This window comes from Onychomys torridus, chromosome 6 (assembly GCF_903995425.1).
Source record: "Onychomys torridus chromosome 6, mOncTor1.1, whole genome shotgun sequence".
In the NCBI taxonomy this organism is placed as follows: Eukaryota; Metazoa; Chordata; class Mammalia; order Rodentia; family Cricetidae; genus Onychomys; species Onychomys torridus.
In genome coordinates this window covers 89739448-89763369 of record NC_050448.1, presented here as the reverse complement: position 1 = coordinate 89763369, position 23922 = coordinate 89739448, and the positions used below count along the sequence as shown (strand labels likewise).

The window sequence follows — 23922 nt, the reverse complement described above, 5'->3', positions numbered from 1 at the left end:
TGTAAGTTCCTGTGCCAGTTACTAGGACCTGAAGACATGTACATCTATGCTGATGTAACAGATGTATAAATTAACAAGCATCTAACAAAAAACTAAAATGTAATTACTCAGTGGCTCACTTTAGTTCTTTCTTCACTGAGTCTTTCTAATTCCATGTCATCCCATCATTGCTAAATTTAGAATACTGTAAAGACAAATACTGCAATTACACCCTTTCTGGGGAGAAAATTAGGAATTCTAATGGGAATAGTAAGTATATCAAGCCTAAGACAGTATTGCTTGCGGTTCATTTCACTAGCCAGGACGAAATAGTTGATTGATGAGAGGAATGTCATCAGTGTGTCTCAGTCACCAACACAGTTTACAGTATTTCTGTTTTTAGAGGGTACTTAGCATAAGCATTGAACCATGTTGACTGGACTTGCAGAGCTATACAAGAAAGCACCAATTAAGTCATGGGGACCAAAAACCAGGAAAATCACCTTTTGAGGAATGGTTTTTATATCCTAAATTACTTGTATCCTTTTGGAAAGGCTTAAAATTTCAATCCCTTCCACCAATCTGCAATCCTACAACATTCCATAGCTATTACCATAAAATTCTAAATATTTAATTGAAATATTTTGTCTGTCACAAATTATTGTTTATTTTCAAAACACCAGTCTTATTTCTTCAAAAACAAACCCAATACACCAACATGGAATAAGTCCATTCATTATTATTACCAGCACAGGTGCCAAAGGCTCAGCGAGCAATGTCGCATGAACCCTTGCCACTGAAATATATTTGAGCAAAAACAAGAAATATTAAAACTCTGGCAAAATAAGATGATTTTTTAATGAAATTGAATTCCATCCATCTCCTTTTGAATGGAGGTTTCATGACAACAGAATGCTTTATCTGCATTTTTAACTCCCTGTACTTTCCCTGGTGAGGTGGGAATAAAGATGAATGAATGTCATATAGCTCATATTTTAATAAAAGTTAAAATTTATGAAGTGCTTCTGTGCAGTATGTTAAGCAATTTATATGCATTATCCACTTTGTCTCAGTGAGTCCTAGGAAATATCAACTTATGTTTTTGTGTGACAGAATCCTAGTCTGTGTGCGTCTAGATACACACTCAAGTCTTCAAAGTCATTGTCTTTAACGGACATTTACTTTGTGTCTTGGTATTTCTCACTGAGCTCATAGAAACACATCATTTGTTTTCTGTAAATCAATTAACATGTGAGTAATATGAACTCTGAACTCACATATTAAATCACAGGAAATGTTCTGCTTATCAAAAATGTCAGAATAAATAACAGAGGTAGTTTATCACTGCAAACCACTAGTAACCTTTATTGGAAATAGAATAAAACATAAGCTATAATAACTTGATTTGAAAGTTCCCAGAGATTAAAACATCTAATGCCAATATGATCACATCTGAATGTTAAATTACACATGAAATGGTTATTATTCACCAAGTTTAAACTACCAAGTGTTTCAGACAGGAAGAGAGAAGAAAACTAGAAAATAAAATATTTACTACCTGATACAGACAAAATATTAAGGACATTTCATATGTTTAATCTTTATATATCTGTCTTTTTAAGCTTCTTATGTTTGATGGGACAAGATACAGGGTAGATATGCTCAGGACAAAGAAAATACTGGAGTGCAATGTGAGAATGGTTACAATGAGCCAAACCACATATTTTACTTTTGGCTCAGCAACAGGAATTCAAATACATCCATTTTCCCATTCTCTTAACAATCCAAGGAATACATAATTAAGTCCTGCTGGATTTGTAAAGGGAAAACGTTTCAAATGTAATTTATAATGAACATGGAATGTTTATGAAGTGCTAGATAAAAGGTAAGAATGATCAAGTTTAAAAGTCACTGATCTAAACTAAATACCCAGAATGGAGGGTGCAGCTCAATGATATACTGCTTGCCTACATAAATGGCTTAAAGCATTCTTTGCGACATATTTCATATTGTATTTTTCATTATCTCCACTATACTGTAACATATATCCATCCACAAGTGGACAGGAAATACTACTTAAGGAATCTATAAAGGAAACCAGGGGAAGTCATCCTTTTAAATGCCATTTATTCTCGCTGTGATCCAGACCTGAACTACTAACAATAATAGTATTTGTCATTTACACAAGAGAAATGGGCCAATGGAAAGCTCCAATTTCCCTTTAAGCGGATCGTGAAGCAAGTTTTGTTGAAAGCAAACCTAATTACAGTTGAAAATAACTATATATTTTACAGACTGGAAAGATGCTCAGTGGTTAAGAGCACTGGTTGTTCTTCCAGAGGTCCTGAGTTCAATTCCGAGCACCTACTTGGCAGCTCACAACCATCTGTAACTCCAGTTCCAGGCCCATTGATGGCCTCTGCAGGCACTGGACACATGAGGTGCACAGACTTTCATCAAAGAAAAAGATTCATAAACATAAAATAATAAAATTTAAAATATATTTTATACTTTTTATTTAAAAAAACCTTAGAAGTAAATCAAAACATCACATACCATAATTAACCAGACATGAAGATTATATTAATTGCTTTTCTAGTTATAATTTTATCATGGATGTTTTGTTTTTGGTGATAGATTATGTACATAAAATATACTGGATACAGAAAATGTAAAATTTAATGTCACGTTCCACAGCTTCCATTCTGAATGCCTAATTCTAAAAGTATAGAAGGTCAGAGTTTACAGACTTTGAGTCAAATAACAGTTTTTAAACAATGAGAAAGTAAAAATGAAGCAAAATAAAGAGAAAACACTCACTTTCTCAGCTTTTGAAATCATCATTTTTTTTGGTAATATTACAATAAGGTACAATCTAAATAATAATCCAACACTTTTCTCTCACTTACATCTTAAAGGTGTTTAGACAAATTCTACCCAAATTTTATGTAATGGTTCTACTTCAGTTACTATATTACTTTGATAAAGCCATGAAGAGCAGGCCTAACACCTGCTGACAGTTGCAGGTACAAACTAGCTTACCATGATTATGAATATAATATAACAACTTACTTTTTCACCAGGAGGGCCAATAGGGCCTTGTGGACCAGGAAGACCCTAGTATAAAAGAATTTCGTTCATGTCAGGTCAGGAATCATTTTCTAAGGACACATCTTTACAATAGATGATAAAATCTAGGCATGTAAACTGATTTACAAACCTCTCTCCTCTCTCTCTGTCTCTCTGTCTCTGTTTCTCTCTCTGCCTCTGTCTCTGTCTCTGTCTCTGTCTCTGTCTCTCTCTCTCTCTCACACACACACACACACACACACACACACACACACACACACCCTCTTGCAATGAACAGAAAATTTTGGAGCCCTGTGAGGAGTTTTACACAAGTTCCTTTTTGCAAAGAGCTTGTGATGTGAATCCCTCCAGAACCTTCTGCAAGTGTGGACTTTCACTATGGTATCCTGTGAAAGCTCTGGGAGTCCTTTTTGGTTTTTCTTGAACATGTTAAAAGAGGAAATATTCTCTACATTCACAGTTTAAACATGGTGCTACACAAAACATTCCGACACTATGACTTTTATTTCAAACAGTACCGTCTCAACCCATTATCTCCCAGGAAAAACAATGGTTTAGAGTTACCTGAGGTCCTGGATTCCCTTGCTGACCTGGAGGCCCAGGCTCCCCTTGAGGACCCTGTATAGAAAGAAATAAAGTACTTAGTAAGGTTTTTGTATTATATGGGTTTTTATATTCTAATTATTGAAAAATGTCCTAAAGTCCGTTTTAACTCAAGAAGTCTAGAAAATATATTTAGCAATGTGCAAGAATTTTTTTTTAATTTAGCAACAAAATATCTATTGACATGAGTTATAGTTCTTAACTACATACCATGTTTCCTTTCGGTCCTTGAGGGCCATCTATACCTGCGATACCCTTCAATGAAGAACAAAAATAGTTAAAAATTTAGACATTCAAATGGAAAACATAATGAATATCCAGTAGCCTGTGGTGATTTATGATTCTTTTAAAAATAAACAGAATTGGGATAAAGGATTTAACAAAAATTAAAGAAGGTCTGTTCTCTCCCATCCATGTCTACGCTAAAGATAATATAACATCACTTTCCATTGTGTGCTAGTGATTAAGCATGAAAACTGTAAGACCGACTGCAACAGAAGGAAAGAGCAAGTACAGAGAGAGGGATCAGTTACACTGATGGGCAGTGTCCACAGAACTGACAGTCAAGCAGGACAGTTAACTAGATTCTGTGATAAGCACTATACAAATGTCCTGTGGGAAATTTGGCAACAAGTTTTCCTCTGAAGAACCCCGATTACTCCCAGGAATACATACAGGCTGCCCAGGAGGTCCTGGAGTTCCCCGTGGTCCCAGCAGACCTCGTGGACCCTGGAAAGAATAAAAGGAAACGAAGAGCTTGCATAAGAAATGCCTTCAAAATGAGCCTCTTTCACAGAAATTTTTAATATAAAACATGAATTAAAATATTTATTCATTTTCTATCAGTACATTGAACATAAATGTTCCAAGTACCATCATATGTAATATGAAGATTGAAACACAAAGTAGATAACAGTAGTTAGTACAGACGCTTTCTTAGATCCAAAACTTTTCCAGATGCATCACTGGTAATGTTTTTAAAAAACACCATAGTTTAATGCTCTTAATAAGATATTTTTATATCATTTTCTAATTTGATTGGCATATTAAATTTTGTTGTTATGATAACACAGATTGAATAAACAGAAAAGCCCAGAATCTCATTCACTTTCTTTTATATAAATTCCATTCAGGGAGAGCATTCATTTCCAAAGCAAACAGCTGAGTATCTCTCTTTGCAGATTATAGAGCCATTTTCTAGATAGAGGGGTTCTAAACTATTAATTTTTACATTCATATTATCTCTCTTTCTCCTTATGCTCAATGTTCTTTTCCAGCTCTAGAAAAGTTAGTGTAATAATAACTTTACCTACTCACTTGTGTGGTGATATTTTATTAGTGCTTTAATAAAGTTCGCCTGGAGATCAGAGGAAATAGCAAGCCATTTAAAGTAAACATAGAAGTCAGGCAGTGGTAGCACATGCCCTTAATCCAATCACTTAGCAGACAGGGTCTCTGTGAGTTCAAGGCTATACTAGGGAACAGAGCCAAGTGTGGTGACACGGCCTTTAATCTCAGTACCAACCATAGAGACCCAGAGGTCCGTACAGACATGCAGTGACAAGGAAGTGAGGTAGATGGGATAAGATAGGCAGAACAGCAAGGCAATAAAGGCACAGGTAAGACAGGAAGTAGCTAGCATTTGGAAGCTGCAGACCTAGTGAGGTAAGGTTGGCTGGTGGCTCTCACTATTCACCTGATCTCTCTAAGGCTTTCACCACGATATTTGGCTCCATGTTTTTTTTTTTTTTTTTTATTTAATAAGACCATTTAGAAATTTGTCTATACATTTCACTATTGTTGACCTGGCCAGCTTTATAACGGCAAAAGCAGGCTGAAGTTAGGGAAGGTTTTCAAGTGTGTTTTGTTTTGTTTTTTTCTTGTCTGGCTTTGAGTTCATGTCCCAGCTGAGCTTCCTTATTATCAACATTCATTGGAGAAAAGTCATATAATCTTTATGCCTCGTATGTGACATCTCAGCATCTTTCTTTTGACAAGGTTAACTGACACACAAAAAATGAATTCTGAAGTTACTGGTAATATTTGAAGATAAATTATTTATCTGCAATAAAAACTAAATAATAAGGTTTATGACCCAGAAATTGTTAATTTCCACATTTCTTTTTCTCAAATTACAAAGATTTTCTTTACAACAAAAGGACAGCTCTATACATGTCACTTTTTAATATGAAAATTACTTGGCGAATTTGTGTAAAAGACAATATTTACTCAGGTTAGCATTGCCCAAATAAGTAATACCAACCACTATTCCTCAAAGAAGAGACTGTTATTTAAAAATAAAGAAAATAATTGCTTACAGCTTCACCTGGAAGACCCCTGGGCCCGATCTCTCCATCTTCTCCCTGTCATTCACAAAGCGGAGGGGGTACTATTAGAGAGTTGTCATTGCAGAAGGACTTTGTCATTTGTGTTTTCATTGGAAACAGGAAACAAGCAGGAAAATCTTACTATACCCTCATTCCATCATCTCCAGGGAGGCCGGGAGGACCTTGTGGGCCTCTTTCCCCCTAAGGAGTAAACATAAACAGGATAAATGTAGAAGAAGATGATTGTCTACGAGTATATAACATCGTCAACACAACCAGGTAAAACAAACAGGACACTTACCCAGGAAAACTTATGATGCCTTTACCTTTCTTAGAATAGTGTCCAGATAGGTAAAATTTTAAACTCTAACCAGCTTTATAAATTAATATGCTAGAAAAATGTTTCCTCGAGTTTTAATAAAAGTGATTTGAAGAAAACATGGGTAAAATATTTTCAGACAGTTATTGAAGTGAATCATTGAGAAAACTATTTTGTTTAATGATTGTCTTAAGAATAGGTGCATTTGGTTGTTAAAAACTTTTTGTATTTTTGTAATACTTCACATTAAATGAGCACAACTCAGGAAGACATAAAGGGATTTTCGATTTCTTTCACAAAACACAATTGTACATCTTAGTATGTGTTAGGCATATGGCATATGTCAGTTATTTTGTTAGGGACTATAGATTAAATTTTCTTTTTCATTCTCTAATTTACCTAAATACAGTCCTAGGTTTGTTCTTCATTCTGGTGAAGAAACATACAAATAACCAATCTTATTTAAAAAACAACAACACTGTATCCCTAATTTCCCACTTTAAAGAAAAAGAACCTACTGAGTTGTTACTATTTAGCACATTGATTTCCTTAGCCTTACAACTAAGAAGCTCTTGCTTTGAAGTGTGCATCACAAAGAAACAATATTGCCAGGATGCCTACAAGCATCCTCATTTGAGTTACTTTGACAGATAAGATGTAAATAATGTGGCAATGCTCAAGAAATAAAATTCTCCAACTGTTCTATAAATGTGATCTTTATCACATCTTGAGCAGAGAAATTCTACTTCTATTTGTTTGCACATAAGGAATATTTGAATATCCTGCAGATAGTGAAAAAAACATATTGGTACCATGTGCAAAGTTGCATCTACATTTCCTCAATATTTATCAGATATAAAAATTTACCAAATGTAGTCACCAATATTTCTGTTATTACTTCTCCTGATTTCCAAAAGTATGCTAATACTACCTAAGCTCCTAAGATTCCTATTACACCTGGGATGAAAGCCAGTAAATGTTTCTTACCCTATGACCTTTGTCACCCGGCAGACCTGGAAGTCCATCAAATCCTCTGTCTCCCTATAAAATTACAATCAGATTACCATTATATTCTCATTGTGGATCAGGACTCTAATTTAATGTCAAGATTACTTCATATCAAGAAATTTTATATTAAAATGTGATATTGTCGAGGATAAAGTGGCATACACGAACTGAATACAGAATTATAAAGTTCTGACCTTAGACCCAGGTTCTCCTGGCATCCCTCGTCCTCCATCTGCACCTGGACGGCCCTGAAAATACCCAAAATAAGGTTAAGCAAAGGGAGTCTACTAACACTAAGTACAAAGACTAACCCATAGCTGAAGTTAAGACTCAAAATAAACAAGGAAAAATACCATACCCTCTTTCCAGGTTTTCCTGTTGGACCAGGTGGACCTTGGACACCTCGAGGGCCCTATAGGAAAACATTTGCATCATATTGCAGAAATCTTGATCAGTAAAGTCAAAAGAGATGGTTTTAGAAACAGGTATACTATGTGTTCTTCTGTAATTATTTCAACACAGGAAACCCTTTCAGTGTAAAAATTCTGACAAAGCAGAAGTCAGAAAAGCAATTTTCTTAAGTGGCTTTTCATATTAAAAAAGAAAAAAACTATATAACTACACTGCATAATATTTTATGTGGATGTGAATGCATTCAAACAAAAGAAATGTAATGATATACTTTTAAACCTTTATAATCAATTACTCATTTAATTCTCAGAAAGATAGATTCTACATGGCAGTCACTGGGCTCCATAAACACCATCATTTTGTTCTTATTCTACTCCTTTCCAAACAGCTTTCTTTTCATTACTTAAATGTCCTCTCCCAGGTGATTCATTTCTCAATCCACTTATTACACTGGATTTAATCACCTCTGAGGAACAGTGAAATCTCCTATAATATTATTATCTGTTAAAGTTTTCAAATATATCTGTTTCAAGTATATCCTTGTGCAACTTTGCCTGGTGCATGACTCTTCAAGCATCCCCAATGTCAGGGAGGATCATTTTCTAACTGGAAACATGGACTTGCAAATGGTTTGTTCTGGAAATGTAAGAATGAGATTGTCTAATAGTTGGAAATCAAAGAGCATAACTAAAAACAAAAACTGTTGGAGAATAGTCTATCAGGAATCAAGCCAGAATGGAAGAGAATGAATACCAACATACTGCTGCTCAATTTTGTTTTCTTAATTAACTAATTTTATTCTATGAGTAGGTGCCTGGATGAATGCAGGTGCACCATGCATATGCATAAGCCTATGGACTTCAGATGAGGGCATCAAGTGCTCCAGAACTGGAGTTACAAGTGGTTGTTAGCAGCCATGTGGGTGCTGGGAACCAAACCTGGGACTTCAGAAAGCAATACTCTTAACTGCCGAGCCATCTATCCAGCTGTGCAATACAGACAGTCTTTAATGAAAAAATATGCTTTTTTGATATCTACTAACTCTTTGGACTTAGAGAATCAAGACAGACTGTATATCCTAAAACATCATCATAGAACAATTTTGAGTTCATCAATTCTGTAAACAGATGAGTACACATATTGCTTCCCAAATTCTGTGAAACAATAAACTTCCAAGATTTTTATGTGGTGTATGTTAATATTTTCCTGAAATTCCCAATGAGTCAGTCAGTGTTTTCCATCTTTTTTACAGCAATGTTTTTTGTTTGTTTGGTTGGTTTTTGTTTTTTTCGTTTTGTTTTGTTTTTACAGACAAGGTTTCTCTGTGTAACCTTGGCTCTCCTGGAACTGACTCAGTAGACCAGGCTGGCCTCAAACTCAGATGCCAGGTGGTGGTAGTGCATGCCTTTACAGCAATGTTAATTAAACATTCAAAGTAAGGCTACCACATCTTGAGCTAGTTAAATATTGTTATCAGTTCTCTTTAGATTTTCGCACAAGAAGTTATAGCTTCTATACAATGGAATATTTATCAACAAGAAAATGAATGTAGTATTGATGCACTCAAGTATCATGAATCTGAAAACATTTTCCTGTATCAAAAGATCCAGTAATAGATGATGGTATATGGTGTAATTTTATTTAGTATCTTTTTTTCTGGAAAATGTACAAAATTCCATGATAAAGAACAGATCAGTGGATGCCAGGTATTTGTGCGTTAAATAAGGTTCTAAGTGCAAAGGGGCAACATTAAGAAATTGTTTGGTGTCTTTTGGACATGGTAAGAATGTTGCACTCCCAAATTCACAGCCCCTGTGTTGTCTGCACATGATCAAGCACTCAATGTTCTAGGATGGAGTGACTATCACTCTTAATTGAGGACTTTGTGGGAAGGTAGATACAGTTTTCTTTAAAAGTTCCTAGTATCTCAACCATGTTCCAGGGGATGGCCCCATACCTATAGGTGTATGAGAAACACAAACCAGAGAAAATGGTTTATTCAAAAGAAAACAGAAAAAGAAATGAATAAAAAGAGGACACCAGGTTGGGGAGGACACCAAGGTAAGAGTGGGCATGAGACACATTAGGAAGAAGAGCTGAGAGTAAATATGATTCAAATACCTCATTAGATATTCTTAAAGAAATAACAAAACATTATAAAAAAGACTTTACGAGAAAATTGGATTTATAGACTATTTTATCTTAATTATAGTTACAAAAGTATATAATGAGTATGATTCTATTACTCCATATCATTTTTAAATAAATCTAATTCTAGTTAGGAATATGGTATCATTTGCAAAGAGTAAAGAGAAGATAATGGTGGATGAATATAACCAAAAGATATACATGTATAAAGCTGACATAGACATACATTATTAGGTATATTGAAACTATGATTACAAAACCATGAAGAAAGAAGAAAAAGAATGGAAGGATAAAGGAATGAGAACAACTACAGCCAGTGTAAATCTGTATTTATTCAGTTTATCATGCAGTATTTTCACTTTAAAAATGAGTCTGTTTTGAAGTTGTTTCTGTTTCCCTGTTTCTCTCACAAATATACTGACAATATAACATCTTTATCTACTTATTATCTAATACACAAAGGTCTGACATTAGCTTACATTGAGTGTGCTAAGCAATGTTCTTGAGACAACACACTAAGTTTACTGTCTGTGAAGCCCCAGCTCCAGAAGGAGGAGAGAACAGTGTACCACAGCTGCAATTGCTTCTCTGACCAATATCATCATGTAAAAGCCATCTACGTTCAAACCTGCTAGGTCCACAATTTAAATGTGGTTTAATGAGCCAACTAATGGAAACCAACAGTCTACTCGAATTTTTTTTTTCAGTTAAAACCATGTTTTGAGCCTAAAGGTAATGTAAATGCATTCTTTACTCTTAACATTTCAGTTGTTCTACCACCTAACTATAGACAATAAAAAAAAATAAGTGAAGAGAGAAAATTATTGTTTCTTACCTGAGGACCTGGGTCCCCACTCTCACCTTTGGCTCCAGCAGAACCAGGACCCCCCTGAAGAGAAAAGTAAAACAGAAAAACCAATTAATTTGTCATCTAAACTCTTTAATTTAGCACTTTCTCTCGAAATAAAATATATATATTTGCTGAATCAGTTTGATCTTACTAATGCAATGAGCTGTTCAAGTCCTGTGCTAGTGTGGCGTTTTTAGGCATATCAAGTGCCTACCAAAGTATAAACTGCAAATAAAGCACTGTATTTCACTCATACATGAACAGAAGCTAACTTTTAAATCACACACTGAAATTTTCTTTAAAGTTTTTACCATAACAAACACTGCCTGATAAACAACGTCTGAGTAACTATTGAACTGTGAAGTAGGATTATGGCAGTGTGTTTCAGAGTCAGGTGAACACTGAGTTCATTCACACAGTAAGGATTTTGAAAAATTGACTCTTTTATAGACATATATTTCTCCAGGTGCTGCATTTAATAGTAGTAAAGTACTTCAGAAAGATGCTACTGCTGTTGCAATAATTATTGTGAAATAATGTCAGTGCATTTCCCTCCCATTGTTTTGATTTTTTTCCCCACGAGAATGAATCATTATAGCAAATAAAGTTTACAAATGTAATATAATTTAAACAGAACAATGAAGGCCTGGTAGCTTAACTGGAGGGGAAAAATAAATTGCTTTATAAAGGATTTGTGGAATTTAAGAATATATACTAGGTCATCCATACTCTCTAAAAGCTTTAGAATATCAAAAATTAATATGGCTGTAATAGCTTACTTCATGTGTTTACAAGTGTTCTGATTTATTTGAATCAGTATACATTCTATTAAACTGAGTTACCACAAAATAAAACAATGAGTGAAAATATGCTAAATATGAAAGTAGATTTCTAGAGCCTCCTACTGGTTTCAAAGTAAAGTAACTCCTATTCTGCCTCCCAGGAAAGCTGAGACATCAAGTCAAATGTATTTTTAAATTATAAAGATTACTTCCAAGCTTCTAATAAAGAATAATTGCAACTGATTTTATGTTAAAAATGGAAGATTCTGTATTAAATTATATTATTAATCATTAAACTGAATACAATTATAGAGTGGTCAGTTTATTTTTAATTAATTGTATGTGTTATATCCTCTGTACATGTGCATTACTTGCTCAAAAGATTATAGTTACATTCTCTTACACCTAACCAAAATTATCACATAACTGATGGGAAGAAATGAACAGGAATATCATTTCTACCTTCCTTTCTATCTCAAATTTTGTAAAATGTTACATTTCCCCAATGTGTATATACTTTTATGTCATTAACAGGCAAATAAAATTTATTTCATTGTTAAGTGACTTACTGTATTTTTATTTCTTGTGTTTTGAAAAGCAGAACAGTAAGAATAAATGATGAACATTTGATAATCTGTTTGATAGTGTATATAATTGAAGGTCTATTGAATATGTAATATGAACATTTCCCACAGGAGTATATATCAAATATAAATAGTATGCAAATTTAAGATTGAGTTGAAGGAATTATAAATTCATAGAAAACAAAACACTTTCATTTTTATTTTAATATATCAATATATTTATTATTTATTTATAGTCTTTACAGTACAGAGATTAAACACAGGGCCTTATACATGCTGAAAAAGCAGCAGCTCCAAACAATATCTCCAGCTCTTGCTAACACTTTCATTTCTTACATTTTTATTTTACTTTTCTTTAATCTCTATATATGTGTGTCTGCATGTGAATATACACTCATGTGAGCAGGTACACCTGGAGGTCATAAGCAGTAGTCAGATCCCCAACAATAGCAGTAGAGCCTTTGGTCCAACCCAACATGCTCTGGGAACAAAACTGAGAAATTCTGGAAGAACAGCAAACACTCTTAACCACTGAACCATCCCCCCAGGCCCCTAAATTCTTTCATTTTGAGACAAGATCTCCCTACATAGGAAAAGCTGGTCTTGCCTTGCTTTAGAACATACAATCTACTTAGCATGGCCTCTTGAATACCTGAGGTTGCAGTCTTGAAACATCAAGATGGATTGTAACAAATGTATGCATAAAATTTTTAAATACAACTAACCAGCATACTCATATCCTAATGTAATTGTAATTAGAAGAATATATATTGAATATGCTATGCTGTCTTTTTTCCTAGGTAAATTTCTGGCCTCTTTATCAAAAATCAGGTGTTCATAGATTTGTGGATTATGTCTGGGTCTTCAATTCAATTCCGTTGATCAATCTGTCTGTTTCAATGGCCATTTTTCCTATGTTAATCCTACCAATACATGAGCATAAGAAATCTTGCTATCTTTTGGTATCTCCTTTAATTTCTTTCTTCAAAGACTTGAAGGTTTTACAGACACATCTTTTACTTGCTTTGGTTACTTACCTTAAGATATTTTATATTATTTAAGGTTATTGTTTTGTTTAATTCTTTCTCAGTCCATTTGTTACTTGTGAATGGGAGAGCTACTAATTTGTGTGAGTTTAATTTTCATTCCAGCTACTGTGTTGAATGTATTTACCTGCTGTAGGAGATTTCTGATGGATGTTTTAGTATCACTTGTGTATATTATCTTATCATCTGTAAAAAGATACTTTGATTTCTTTTTTTCCAACTTAGGAAAAGGGAGGAATATTTCAATTTAAAATTTGTCTTAAATAATAAAAATAAAAGAAAAAGAAAAAATTTGGGAGGAGTTAAGGAAGTGAAACTGTAATCAAGTATATTGTATGAAAAGTTATTTTCAATAAAAATAAATGAACTATAAAAACTTGTATAATAATTATCAACGATTACAAATTCACTTCAGTGAAAACTCTAATATATAATTAAATTTCAAGAATTTAATGTAAAGTTTCTTTTTAAATAATTAAATAGAAAGAAAATAAATTATAAATACAATTTGATTAACAGATATGTGACTTTACTATATGTTTAATTCTCTCTAATTTGATGAGAGCTTTCAAAAAACCTTCTGATTGGAATTATTAAAAATTAAACTGGAAACTCTTTTGAAAAGAGTCAACATCAGTCATGTGTAATAGGCTTGCTAGCCTGAGGTATGAATGGAATCTGAAAGATGGTGAGGGAAGCATATTAATAGGACATTTTTAAAATAGATTTTTATGTAACCTACCACAGGACCTGGCCTTCCAGTCAGACCCATGGGGCCAGGTGGGCCTCTCAAAGCAATCTAAAAGACAAAATACATCAAGTTCAGAAACAGTTGCCTAGTAGTATATGGTAATACATGAGTCATTTGGACATGATATCCTATGAAGTACTTAACTCACAAAGGTATAAGAACTACATGCTAGGAAAAGTATAGTCAATGGACAAATGCAAGTAGAAAGAACATCCTGTGTAATTACCAGCCATGGCTCAAACTGTTACCCAGTTTTACACACTATACTGCCAAAATTTAATCATTTAAAATAATCAAAATAGATTTCAGGGAAATAAGAGAATATCTAATAAATCCCTACTATAAAGCACACTATAAAAAATTAGAGCATTCATCTTTGTTGTGCAGGCATAATCTTTGCTGAAGATATTTATTGAGGTCAACAATTAGTGGTATTTTAAGTTAAATCATTCTAGTAGTGTTTTAGGAAAAGTCAAGATGATTAAAGACAGGCAGTAAAATGTAGAATTGGACAGAATGTCTTATGGCAATAAATATTTTTAATGAATCTTGAATTTAATATTACATAATGCATTTATTTGTTATATATAGGCATAATAGACTGATGGGATGCATTATTGTTAGCCTAAATAATAAAAATGTTAATTTAGGATACTGAAAAAGCTGGAACACAAAGCACAGAGAAAAATATCTGATAGATGTTAAATTAGTTTGGTGTACTATTTTGGATATTAATGAGTGAAACATGAATGTGCATTTCAAAATAACCTTATGATGGAAAATATGAAAAATCATAAAATAATAGTGTGTGAAACAAAATCAGTAAGATCTCCAATGTTCCACCATTAATTCACCATGAGGATTTGGACAATATATTTCTTAATTGTTGAGATTAAATCTGAAAAATTGGAATTAAAAAGCTTGCTGCCTGCTTTTTAAACAATAGGACTAATTATATAAACTGACTGTAAAGACCTCATTATACCATAGTGACAATATTAGTGATCATAAGTAAATCTGTCAACCCTCATTGGAGGAGCTTCCTTTTGCAGTAGAAGGTGATTGACACACAAACCCACAACTTGACAGTGTGCAGAAAATGAGAGATTGAAGAGTGTTCGGCTGTAAATGAGAGATCTATAGCACACCTCCTCTCACCCGGGACCAAGGCAGAAAGATTGTGTTGAATACAATGAGGCAGTGATTTCTGGACACAACCAAACATCAACAGAGAGTTAATATGGCAGTGTATTAAAGCCCTGCACAAAATCAAGCCAGACAAATTCAAATCATGGAGTAAGGAGGATCTCAGGGCATCCACTGTCAGCTCTATTCAAGGAAGTGGCCCAGGCTCAGGAAATTTGCTTATATTCACATACTGTCAACACTAAATGAACTCAATGGATTTACAATAAATAGATAAATAAGTAGATAGATAGATAGATAGATAGGTAGATAAAATAAAGAGAAGATAATGGTGGTGGAGCTAGTGGAGGAATTGAAAGGGAGGTAACTGTGAGGTGACTTGATCAAAACACATCATGTGCTTTAGTGAAATTATTAATCAGTAAAAAATAAAAAGAGGATTAATCAAAGTCTGCAGCCTCAAAATATTTTAACTTCAAATAATTGCCTGAAGTTTTCAAAAAAAATGTAATTTGTAAGAAAATATAGAAATGATTAGTTATTATAGATACTTTAGAGATATAGTATGTCTTTACCTAATTAACACATATTCTCATCATTCAACATCACATAATCAAATAATAATCTTTTCAATGAATAATAGTCTTAAGGATATAAATATTGAAAATGAGTTAATATTTTCACTTACATATTCAGTATTTTACACATACATAAATTATGATGGTGAATAAAAAGTTATATTAGAGATGATACAGATAAGTTATCATATCCATAACAACCCTAAATCCTACACATACTTTCTTCCTTGATAATAACTAGAAGAATATGAACAAAGGCATTTATGACTTCTGATTCCTTCCTTGTTAATTGTCTGAAATTTTGTTGCTGTTGTTGTTTTGAGACAGGGTTTCTCTGTGTAGCTTTGCACATTTCCTGGAACTCACTCTGTAGCCCAGGCTGGTCTCAAACTCCCAGAGATCCACCTGCTCCTGCCTCCCAAGTGCTGGGACTAAAGGCGTGCACCACCACAGCCCGGCAATTGTCATAATTTTTATATGTACAACCTAGCTGCTATAAAGCTAACTGAAAATAAAAAGAATTATACTTCTTTCATACTGTGTTTTCATAGTTATTACCATAATCATCAGCCCACACCTTAGCGGAGAAAAATCAGGATATGAAAGAGAAGGAATACTAAATATTTATCTTTCAATATTCTATTAAAAAACAGGGTTTTTATATGTCATGGTGGGATATTGTCAGGTTACATGTGGCAAAACAGGGTCATATTTATTTAATATTAACTTAGTAAGTATCAGTACTGAAAAGATTAATATACTTTTAGATCTTTCCATTTAAATTCCAAGTGAGGTTTAGAAACACATTTCCATGGACCTACACATCGCAACTTGATAAAGAATCAAGCATGTGAGCACATGTTCATCTTTTCTCACCCGAGCCTGCTGAAGAATCGCCTGTGCTTGAGCCTCCTGTGCAGAGACGGCTGGTCCTTTGGAGCCATCACCCCCATAGCGGAACTAGGAAAAGATAATGCGAGCACATAATTGGCCTTTGACAAACATAACCATTAGATTAAAAGGTAATAAAAAGATTAATATTTACAAACATCAAAAGTCACTTCATAATCACACACACACACACACACACACACATATGCACACACACACACACACGCACACACACACGCACACACACACAAACATACACACACACATATGCACACACACACACACACACATATATACACACACACACAAATGCACAATGTAGAGATAGATAACTATTTTTCAGATTCTATTCACTAAAATGCCCCTACATTCAAGGGCTCTTGATTTCCTAAATTCACATATTTCAGGAATATTTCTACTCAATGATTCAATTACAGTTTTGTTTTTTTTTAGTTACATAATGAGAAGATATCAAGTTATATTAATAAAACACTTTCTAAAACGTACTGGTAACATCAGCATGGTTCCAGGAGGACCAGGTAGACCATCAGCCCCTGGTAAGCCAGGACGTCCTGGGGGGCCCTAAGAAAGGAAATAAACAAAGGCAATTAGTGAAATACATAATATCAGAGAATCTGAAATTGCTGAGAATGCACCTGCCCATTCTGGATTGGTTAATATCCTTTATGTAAATACACACAGACAGCATTGGCTCTCATTGTACTAGTTACAAAGAACTCAAGTAATGAGTGGTTACTAATGCACGATCAAAATACAGTGAAAATTATGTTCAAAGCTGATTTATAACTTAAAATTGCCTATGAAGCCTTCCTATGTATTCTCAGGAGTATCACTATGAAGAAAAAGTGAAAAATGATGTTCCTACAGTTGAAAACGGAATTAATTAGACAAAATTTGGTTAAGTATTACTTAATAAATAATAAGGCAATAACTACTTAATATGTAAATAGATATTTTAAGTGTATCTTCTAGCTATATAAGTTATGTATTATCTTCAAAATAGATACTTTAATTAGTATAATCACTAAGGTTAACATAAGATTAACACTAATTTTTTTTCATTACTAATTTGTCTTAAAATTATGTTTAAGAATATACTAAAAAAAGAATATATTCAATGTGTATATGCATTCACGCACATATATGTAGAAAGCTGTGTATGTTTACAACATAGATATACATGATTATAGAGTATCAAATATACACACATAAATATATAAATTTTTTGTGTGTAGATAATACATATTTGTGAAGTACATAAGTGTCAGTTTTCAGGAAAAGAAAACTTATTTTTTACAGTCAAATCATATTTAGTAAAAGAAGGATAAAACTCTAGAAACTAATAACTATATATAAAGGATGCAATTCCAAACTCTCAATGAAAGTGATTTGAAAAATAAATAACAATACTGAGGACTGTGGAAGATATACATCATTGGGTGCTTGCCAAGCAAACATAAGGATTTGAGTTCAAACCTCTAGCTCCCACTCAAATGCCTGTTACTGGCCTGTAATTCTAGAATGCTGGAGAAGGCAAAGATAGAATCCATTGGGTCAAGCTGGCTAGAGAAACTAGTTAAAAATATAAGATGGAGAGAGATTGAGAAATATCCCTGACACCAACATTTGCCTGCCCTCCACACTCACTAACACGCATGTGCATGCAGGCACATACACAGCACAAACATATACACATGTGCCCACAAACATGTGACTACAGATACATAAATGCACACATTGTTCACGTACACATTCAAACAAATAATCATTTCCATCAAACTAAATTTCTAAAATTATGCAAATGAGGTTATTAAAAATGATTATTTACAGGAATAGCAAGAATGAATGTCTTGAATTTAAGTTTGAAAAACAAGTCTACTCTATGTTCCTGTGCATAGGGGACTTGACAACAAAATTGGCCTACTAATCATGTTGCAAATAAACTCTTTATAAATCCTAAATAAATTCTTTATCCCCATTTATACATGTCTGAAAAGTTAAGTAGAATGCTGTACAACCATGCATTTGTAGAATTCTCACCATCTCCGCCAACAGAAAAAAAAAGGTAGCATGTTAAGCGGAAAAATAAACTAAATTAAGTCTACGTGCTGCACAGTCATAAAGTGACATCCCTTCTTCACTTACCCTATCACCAGGGTCACCGGGGGGCCCAGAAGGGCCTTGTTGACCTGGAGGACCCATCAGACCCTGAAAAGAAACAAACCAGGATCAGAAGCAACTTCCTGCCTCATTAGTATTCAAGTAAAGGCATTCCCCTAAAAATCAAAGGGTGCTTCATTTCTATTTTATAAATATACCCTTGACTCGCAAACAACTGCCCTATTTAACTTCCTGTGAAAACACAACATATAGGAAATGGTTCTGTATCCAGCACAACTACTCCTCTATGAGGCTGAGCTCAGGGTGGAGGCAGATGCCAAGGGAAACAGGAAGGAAGCATGCCCATGAAAGTTGCTGTTGTGGAGGCTGGTCCCCAGCTCCTCCTGAAGAGATGGCTATTCATAAGACTAGACCTCAAAAATGGGGCTGTGAAGTGGAACAAGCAAGCATTTAGCGGGTCAGCATTTTAACATTTTGTTTTTGCCATCACTTAAAAGCATCCATGTCATATATTTATATGACATTAATTTCATATCTTATACAGGCACATACACGTGTGCACAAATATAATGCATAAAGAAAGAAAAAATTCAAATTTATTTTCAGTTTTGTGAGTAGTATCATTTTTACAGACAAATGAAAAATAGGTCAAGTCTACCAGCTCCTAAACCTGACAGTTTTCCTCTATAAATCAAATCAGTCTAAAATATAAACAATTCATCTGTGTGTCAGTAATCCTATACTCAATAATTTTAAATATCAAGATTACAAATCATTTACATACCGCTGGTCCTGCTGGCCCAGGTGGTCCTTCAACAAGCATCCCCTATAACAAATAAAAGCCATATAACCTTTAGCCTTTCTACTGACAATAAGAACACACTACATATTACAATTTTTAAAGTAAATTCTAAATTCATATTATATAAACCCCTTAAAATATGTTCATATAGGAAAATGAAATCATTTAAAATGATAGAAGACATAATTCTTGCCATTAGAGAACATATCAACTAATTGAAAGTGAGGCAAATATTCAGAGAAATAACATTAAGAAGGAGAAAGAATATGTTAGAGAAAGAATCTGCCAAGTGCTTTTGTAGAGAGTGTAGGAAAGATGTCTGACCAACCTCTTCCCAAGCACTTAGACAATTCCTAACAAAGCAAATAAAAAAAATTAAAACAAAACCCAAAACAGAAGCTCCATAAATATTTGCTATATTCATGAATAAATGAAAGGAAATGATACCTAAAGACTTTAATTCCATAAAACTTTACTTCTCTGTATCTTAAGTGAACAGTTAAACATACAACTTCCATTTCTTATGCATTGCTTTTCTCAAGTTGCTGGTTAATGAAAATTATGATTTTTAAAATTGTTTCTAGAAAATATGTATCCACTATCAATATCTTGAGAGTTCAGATAATGAATACAAATAGAAAGAGCAATAAGTTGGGGTGATATACATATAACTCATAATCATACCAGTAAACATAATGATTTTTTTTAGAGAATATTCTGGTCTTGTAACTTTAAACAAAAATAACATACATACTGACACATTCAACATTGCCCTGCTTAACACTCTTGTCCACCTCCCTCTCCATAAATTTCACTCTCAAGTCCACATCTATCTAGTTTGTTTTATTATTGTATAGCATACTTTGGATCAGATACAAAAAATATCTATGTCAGATAATGCATTTCTAATAAAGTAATTATATAAATTATACAGTATAATCATAGATTGAAGTTAAAAGATCTAGAGTTATTATCTTTCCACCACCAAACATTTGAAACTAGAGAAAAATACATGTAAACTCAGATTTGTAAAATAATAGAATTGGACCTGAAAAATGTCAGCCACTTCAAATTCCAAAGCTCTATAAATGTATGTTTTTTTTTTTTTTATTTTACTGAAAATTTGCTTTCCAGAAAAGTCATTGCCCACTCACCTATTTGTGTTAAATTAGAACATATTTTCATTGAAAATGCATGGAAATACATAATGACTCAAGGTAATGGTAGTTCATAAATTAGACAATTGTAGTAACATTTTAAACATACTAAACACACTTACAGGTTCAACCACAGCTGGTTCCCCCTTCTGTCCTTTCTCTCCATATGCACCATGGCCATTTATCTATTAAGTGGAAAATTAAAAATGATCAAAATACCTTTTAGTAGATGAATCGTTTTTCAATTTTTTTAACAAAAATTAATTTAACCATCTAGATACATTTGAAGCAACCTTGTAAAATGTGACCATTTTACAAAAAAAACATTAAGAATGTCAATACTGACAAATGCACATGAACACTGCTCAAGTGAGAACAAACCATCGCTTCTTTAAATTGTTGCAGAAAGTTAAATACATTTGTAGCCTCAAAAGTGCTCTAAGACATAAGATCTTCCACCAAATCAAATGTTGAAAACAGTCCAAAATAAAAAATTAGAGCTAGTAGTCAGAAAAATAACAACAGAATTATATATTTATCAATGATGAGAAATTTGGGGTACAATTCAATTTACAATACTTTAAAATGAAGACTACAGTAACAGCCCAGGACACAGTCGCTGCCAATTCCCACTAGAAGAATTTATCATGGCTGTCTAGGCATGCCTAGACATAAGAACTCAACTTCATTTTAAATCTGAAAACGCATGAGAATGAACACAGAAACATCCCCGAGACACATGCAGGGCACAGAGCCTCATGCTGACTTACGCTTGTTTCTGTGAAATCAGTTTCTGCTGGGACACCTGGGCCAAATTCTTCATTAGGGGACGTTGTAGTCCTTTCTTCATATTCCTTGTATTCATAAAAATCATATTCGCCTAAATCTCCATCTACCAGCAGATCAGAGTCCCTGCTGTCTATTCCTTTGTTTCCATATAGAATATCCTCAGAAATGTTTCTCTGGACATCATAATCCTCTCCAGTTAGATATTCTTCAGTAAAACCTTCTTCAACTGGATTTGGCTATTCATTTAAGTTGCAGGGAATTGGAGAACATGAAGTTTACTGTTAGCAAAGCAAGGCAAGCATCTGTAACTACAGCTTAATGGCATGTGACGGGAAGAGAGCTTATTACTCAAGCAAGACCAGAGCCAGAAAGAGGCTGTTCAGTACCACTGAAAGAAATATACTTGTACATACACTGCTATGTACAAAGAAATATTGCTTTCAAAGCCCCTTTCCCCATCAACTGCAAATATTCACATGGAGTCAACATATGCTTTTACTCTCATTTAAGAAAACTTGTTCCTCATTGAGGCATTAATTTATAGCATAAGAGCGGAACAAATAAATTAAGCATATAGCTGAATATTTGCATAGTTTTCACATCTTAGAGTAAAACATAATGGTTACAAAAATAAATCTTGTAATTCGATATTCAATCAGTTAAATATTTTAGCACCAATATCTGAAAATTATTCTTTACATTAAGTAGTCAGTGTTGTGCTTATAAGGAAATGCCGTTGTTATCATGCCCTATGACTGTAATCAAGTTAAAATTAAATAATGCACATATAAAAAGTTGTTCTCAAAGACAAACTGAATATAAATAGTACAGAAATATGGACTAAATGTCACTACAGAAAATTTAGAAAATTATGCAAATGGAAATACATGTTGTCATTACTCTAACATTACTGTATTCAGTATAAAAAGTTCAATAATCATAAAATATTACTCCTAAGTATGGAACACATACTTCTGCAAAGAAATTTCATCTCACCTATGCTGCAATTATGTTCTTAGCACTGAAGTAAAAGACCAGAATGAAATTAGATAAGAAAGTCAACATCTTGAGCTGTTGTAGCATCTCATAAGACAGGACTGAGACTAAGTTAAAATCTATTCATACCCTAAACAGGAAATTTAAGAGGACCTAATCAGACCTTCTTGGAACAATTTCATAGAAAACAATCAAATGTTTAAACTATATTACTGAATGTAATATCGTAAATTTTTTAAAATGTAAATAGCATTAAAATATAAAATGCTTGCTGTCATCAAAATGAATGATGATTGTTACCATGCAATAAAAAGCTAATTGTATCAGTTGTTGATACAATTCTCACACCAGAGGATTCTTCTCCTGGAAGGATCATGCCGTGAATATTCTTTGTAAAATGTTACAAAAGATTGCTCAGCTATAGGAGCAATAAGGAAAATGATAGCAGCCAATTCAGTTTGACGATTATGGAATTTGCATGAAGCAAAATATCATGCAAATCCTGACATGACATCAACTGTAAATGCAGAGTGTTTTGTAATTATGAACCAATGATTCTGTTTCTCTAAGAATGACAACTCAAGGGTCTCAGTGACTGGGATGCTTCTCCAAGGAAATCCATAAAAATACATTACATATTTTGAAAGCCACACTGTGAGTATTGCTGCCTAAGCGGATTACCTCATTCGATCCTGCTAAGCGCCTAGGAGACTGTGTCTGGTAAGTTTCCACTGTTCCATAGTTGTAGTCTTGAAAATCATCCACAATATTTGCCTGATGATAAATTCAGAAGAAAGAGGGTTAGGAAACTTGTAAAGTAACCTCAAGTAGGTGAAAATCATGATTTAATTGAGTTAGAGTGTTAGCCAAATTGGAATTGGTCTAATTGGGTTAAGACTAAGACTCATCAGAGATCTTCCATCTCATCTAGGACAGATCTTGATTGCTTTTTCTGGCTACCTGGACCCCTAGTTTGGCTTTGGCTGTTGCTTGGTAACGTTTCTTCTTCTTGGATGCATGTTTTTCAGATTTGGGGGTTGTGAACTTTTTAGAGTTTTTCTTTGAGTTAGTGGCCAATGTCCTCTTCTTCTTTGTGTAATTGGATTTCTTTTTCTGTAAAATGTCATGAAAGATGGAATGGAAAACATGTAGTGAGAAAGAAAACAAGGAGCACAGACAAAAGGGAGGATGAGCAAACGTAAAAATGGTCAGCAATCCTCAAGGCAGCCTCTGTCAAATGAAAGCCATTATTAATTTGGAGAAGTGAATGACGGGTGTGGGGTGAGTCTGAAGGATAACAAAGAGCGAGACACCACATACAACAGGCAGTTGGTTTTACCTCTGTTTGGGCTACTGTTTCTTCAGTGACAGTGGGTGTCTCTGTTACACTCTCAATCTCTTTATAGTCTGTTTCCCCATACTCATAGTCATACTCGATTATATCCTCAGGTGCATACTACGTCACAAAGGAAGAAATATCGGGCAATTTGGTTAGTTGCAAGTAATATTATTAACAGAGAGTA

At 33.8% G+C, this 23922-nt stretch overlaps 1 protein-coding gene across 1 annotated transcript in view; it reads right to left on the bottom strand.

The window, feature by feature from the left end:
* Col11a1 (collagen type XI alpha 1 chain) overlaps nucleotides 1-23922 on the bottom strand; it is a 181596-nt gene that overhangs the window by 97782 nt on the left and 59892 nt on the right. The window contains exons 6-24 of the mRNA XM_036190104.1: nucleotides 23739-23855; nucleotides 23081-23173; nucleotides 21385-21639; nucleotides 20737-20799; nucleotides 19440-19481; nucleotides 18680-18742; nucleotides 17021-17095; nucleotides 16499-16582; nucleotides 13890-13946; nucleotides 10721-10774; nucleotides 7685-7738; nucleotides 7521-7574; nucleotides 7306-7359; nucleotides 6147-6200; nucleotides 5991-6035; nucleotides 4348-4401; nucleotides 3883-3927; nucleotides 3634-3687; nucleotides 3052-3096 (exon numbers count right to left, since the gene is read on the bottom strand). Coding sequence (XP_036045997.1) covers nucleotides 3052-3096; nucleotides 3634-3687; nucleotides 3883-3927; nucleotides 4348-4401; nucleotides 5991-6035; nucleotides 6147-6200; nucleotides 7306-7359; nucleotides 7521-7574; nucleotides 7685-7738; nucleotides 10721-10774; nucleotides 13890-13946; nucleotides 16499-16582; nucleotides 17021-17095; nucleotides 18680-18742; nucleotides 19440-19481; nucleotides 20737-20799; nucleotides 21385-21639; nucleotides 23081-23173; nucleotides 23739-23855 — 1362 coding nt within the window. The remainder of the gene's footprint in view (nucleotides 1-3051; nucleotides 3097-3633; nucleotides 3688-3882; nucleotides 3928-4347; nucleotides 4402-5990; nucleotides 6036-6146; nucleotides 6201-7305; nucleotides 7360-7520; nucleotides 7575-7684; nucleotides 7739-10720; nucleotides 10775-13889; nucleotides 13947-16498; nucleotides 16583-17020; nucleotides 17096-18679; nucleotides 18743-19439; nucleotides 19482-20736; nucleotides 20800-21384; nucleotides 21640-23080; nucleotides 23174-23738; nucleotides 23856-23922) is intronic.